Source organism: Coregonus clupeaformis, unplaced genomic scaffold (assembly GCF_020615455.1).
Source record: "Coregonus clupeaformis isolate EN_2021a unplaced genomic scaffold, ASM2061545v1 scaf0397, whole genome shotgun sequence".
Taxonomy (NCBI): domain Eukaryota; kingdom Metazoa; phylum Chordata; class Actinopteri; order Salmoniformes; family Salmonidae; genus Coregonus; species Coregonus clupeaformis.
In genome coordinates, this window is record NW_025533852.1 from 259,895 (window position 1) to 262,859 (window position 2,965).

The following is a 2,965-nucleotide window of genomic DNA, read 5'->3' on the forward strand; positions in this document are numbered from 1 at the left end:
GAGCCCTGACCTCAACCCCATCGAACACCTTTGGGATTAATTGGAACGCCGACTGCGAGCCAGGCCTAATCGCCCAACATCAGTGCCCAACCTCACTAATGCTCTTGTGGCTAAATGGAAGAAAGTCCCAACATCAATGTTCCAACATCTAGTGGAAAGTATAGTATCTGAAGATTATGCCTTTGTTAAATGTTTTGGAGGAACAAAGAATGTTGTTTTATGATCTTAGTTCAAATGTAGCGTTTGGAGGGTGATGCCCCAGGGGAGACTGGTGATTGGCCAGAAGAGGGAGTCACCCCTCTTTTTGCATTGTTTATAAATAGGGGTTAAACGATGAGACGTTAGAACGGCCATAGCAATTGGAGGAGCCGTTCTCCGGACACCGCGGGTCTGTATTTATGCTGTAAACCTCGTGATTTTAATAAAAGCCTCTAACACGATGCAGCATAACGGACTCTTTGTTGACGGCAATAATTGCCACCATTCATCATATACGACAAAAGCCTTCCCAGAAGAGTGGAGGCTGTTATAGCAGCAAAAGGGGGACCAACTCCATATTAATGCCCATGATTTTGGTATGAAATGTTCGACAAGCAGGTGTCCACATACTTTTCGTCATGTAGTGTAGTTGAAAAGTTGCTAAAATGCTAAAGTTGTCCGTGATGAGATTCGAACATGCAACCTTTGGGTTACTAGACGTTCATGTTATATGCACACCTATCCACCCTGATCAACCACCCGCCCTTTGTTTTTGCCTTAAAGGGAAATTTCTAAACGTTTCAACTTAATATTCATAATCTCCAGTACCACTCCAACATCAACATATGTGAAAATGGCGTGTTTCTATGTTTTGTAGTAAAGAAAGATGGAGAAAGATAATTTCCAATAACATTCTATAACACTCCCTTTCCTCAGCACAGTTCCCTCACAGTGAGAAACAATAGGATTACAATAGACATGAGAATTAAGTAATGGAGTGTGACTTTAATCTTAGCTGGTCTGAGAGCACTATTGAGGCTTTTCTCCTTTATGTATACATTGATGTGTTTTTAAGGTAGCCAATCGGGAGAAACTCTTCCCACAGTCAGAGCAGGAGTAAGGCTTATGTCCTGTATGTATTCGCTGGTGACATTTTAATATATCCAATCGGGTGAAACTCTTCCCACAGTCAGAGCAGGAGTAAGGCTTCTCTCCTGTGTGTATACGCTGGTGTGTTTTTAAGCTGCTCTGTTGAGAGAAACTCTTTCCACATTCAGAGCAGGAGTAAGGCTTCTCTCCTGTGTGTATTCGCTGGTGACATTTTAAGTGGACCTGTTGAGAGAAACTCTTTCCACAGTCAGAGCAGCAGTAAGGCTTCTCGCCTGTGTGTGTTCTCCAATGAACTCTTAGCTCAGGTGATGTTGTGAAGCATTTTCCACAGTCAGAGCAGGAGTAAGGCTTCTCTCCTGTGTGTATTCGCTGGTGACATTTTAAGTGTACCTGTTGAGAGAAACTCTTTCCACAGTCAGAGCAGGAGTAAGGCTTCTCTCCTGTGTGTATTCGCTGGTGACATTTAAAGTGGACCTGTTGAAAGAAACTCTTTCCACAGTCAGAGCAGCAGTAAGGCTTCTCTCCTGTGTGTGTTCTCCGATGAACTCTTAGCTCAGCTGATGTTGTGAAGCATTTCCCACAGTCAGAGCAGGAGTAAGAGTTTTCTCCTGTATGCATACGTACATGTGTTTTTAAGTTATCCAATCGGGAGAAACTCCTCCCACAGTCGGAGCAGAAGTAAGGCTTCTCTCCTGTGTGTGTTCTCTGATGAACTTTTAGCTCCGTTGATGTTTTGAAGCATTTCCCACAGTCAGAGCAGAAGTAATGCTTCTCTCCTGTGTGTGTTCTCTGATGAACTTTTAGCTCAGTTGATGTTTTGAAGCATTTCACACAGTCAGAGCAGGAGTAAGAGTTTTCTCCTGTATGTATACGTTCATGTGTTTTTAAGTTATCCAATCGGGAGAAACTCCTCCCACAGTCAGAGCAGAAGTAAGGCTTCTCTCCTGTGTGTGTTCTCTGATGAACTTTTAGCTCCGTTGATGTTTTGAAGCATTTTACACAGTCAGAGCAGGAGTAAGGGTTTTCTCCTGTATGTATACGTTCATGTGTTTTTAAGTTATCCAATCGGGAGAAACTCCTCCCACAGTCAGAGCAGCAGTAAGGCTTCTCTCCTGTGTGTGTTCTCTGATGAACTTTTAGCTCCGTTGATGTTTTGAAGCATTTTACACAGTCAGAGCAGGAGTAAGGGTTTTCTCCTGTATGTATACGTTCATGTGTTTTTAAGGTATCCAATCGGGAGAAACTCCTCCCACAGTCAGAGCAGGAGTAAGGCTTCTCTCCTGTGTGTATACGTTGGTGTGTTTTTAAGCTGCTCTGTTGAGAGAAACTCTCCCCACAGTCAGAGCAGGAATACAGATTCTCTTCTGTGTGTATTTTTAGGTGTATTTTTAGCTTTGATAGAATTGGGAAAATCTCCTTACAATGTGGGCAATGGTGAGACCTCTTAGCTCTGTGATCTTCCTGCTGTTGCTCTCTGGATGTAGAGAATGTCTCAACATGGTCTCCTGTGTGAACAACATCAAAAGAAACAGTCAGTTGGTGTGCGACACATACAGTGAGGGAAAAAAGTATTTGATCCCCTGCTGATTTTGTACGTTTGCCCACTGACAAAGACATGATCAGTGTATAATTTTAATGGTAGGTTTATTTGAACAGGGAGAGACAGAATAACAACAAAAAAATCCAGAAAAACGCATGTCAAAAATGTTATGAATTGATTTGCATTTTAAATGAGGGAAATAAGTATTTGACCCCTCTGCAAAACATGACTTAGTACTTGGTGGCAAAACCCTTGTTGGCAATCACAGGGGTCAGATGTTTCTTTTAGTTGGCCACCAGGTTTGCACACATCTCAGGAGGGATTTTGTCCCACTCC

The 2,965-nt window shown here is 42.7% G+C and overlaps 1 protein-coding gene across 1 annotated transcript; it reads right to left on the reverse strand.

The window, feature by feature from the left end:
* Positions 1-673: 673 nt before the first annotated feature.
* LOC121559737 (zinc finger protein 27-like) lies at positions 674-2,424 on the reverse strand (the record flags this gene model as incomplete). The annotated part of the gene is made up of 1 exon (XM_041872839.2): positions 674-2,424. A coding segment is annotated over one exon (1,416 nt), but the record flags the coding sequence as incomplete, so codon positions are not given.
* Between the last annotated feature and the right edge of the window lie 541 nt (positions 2,425-2,965).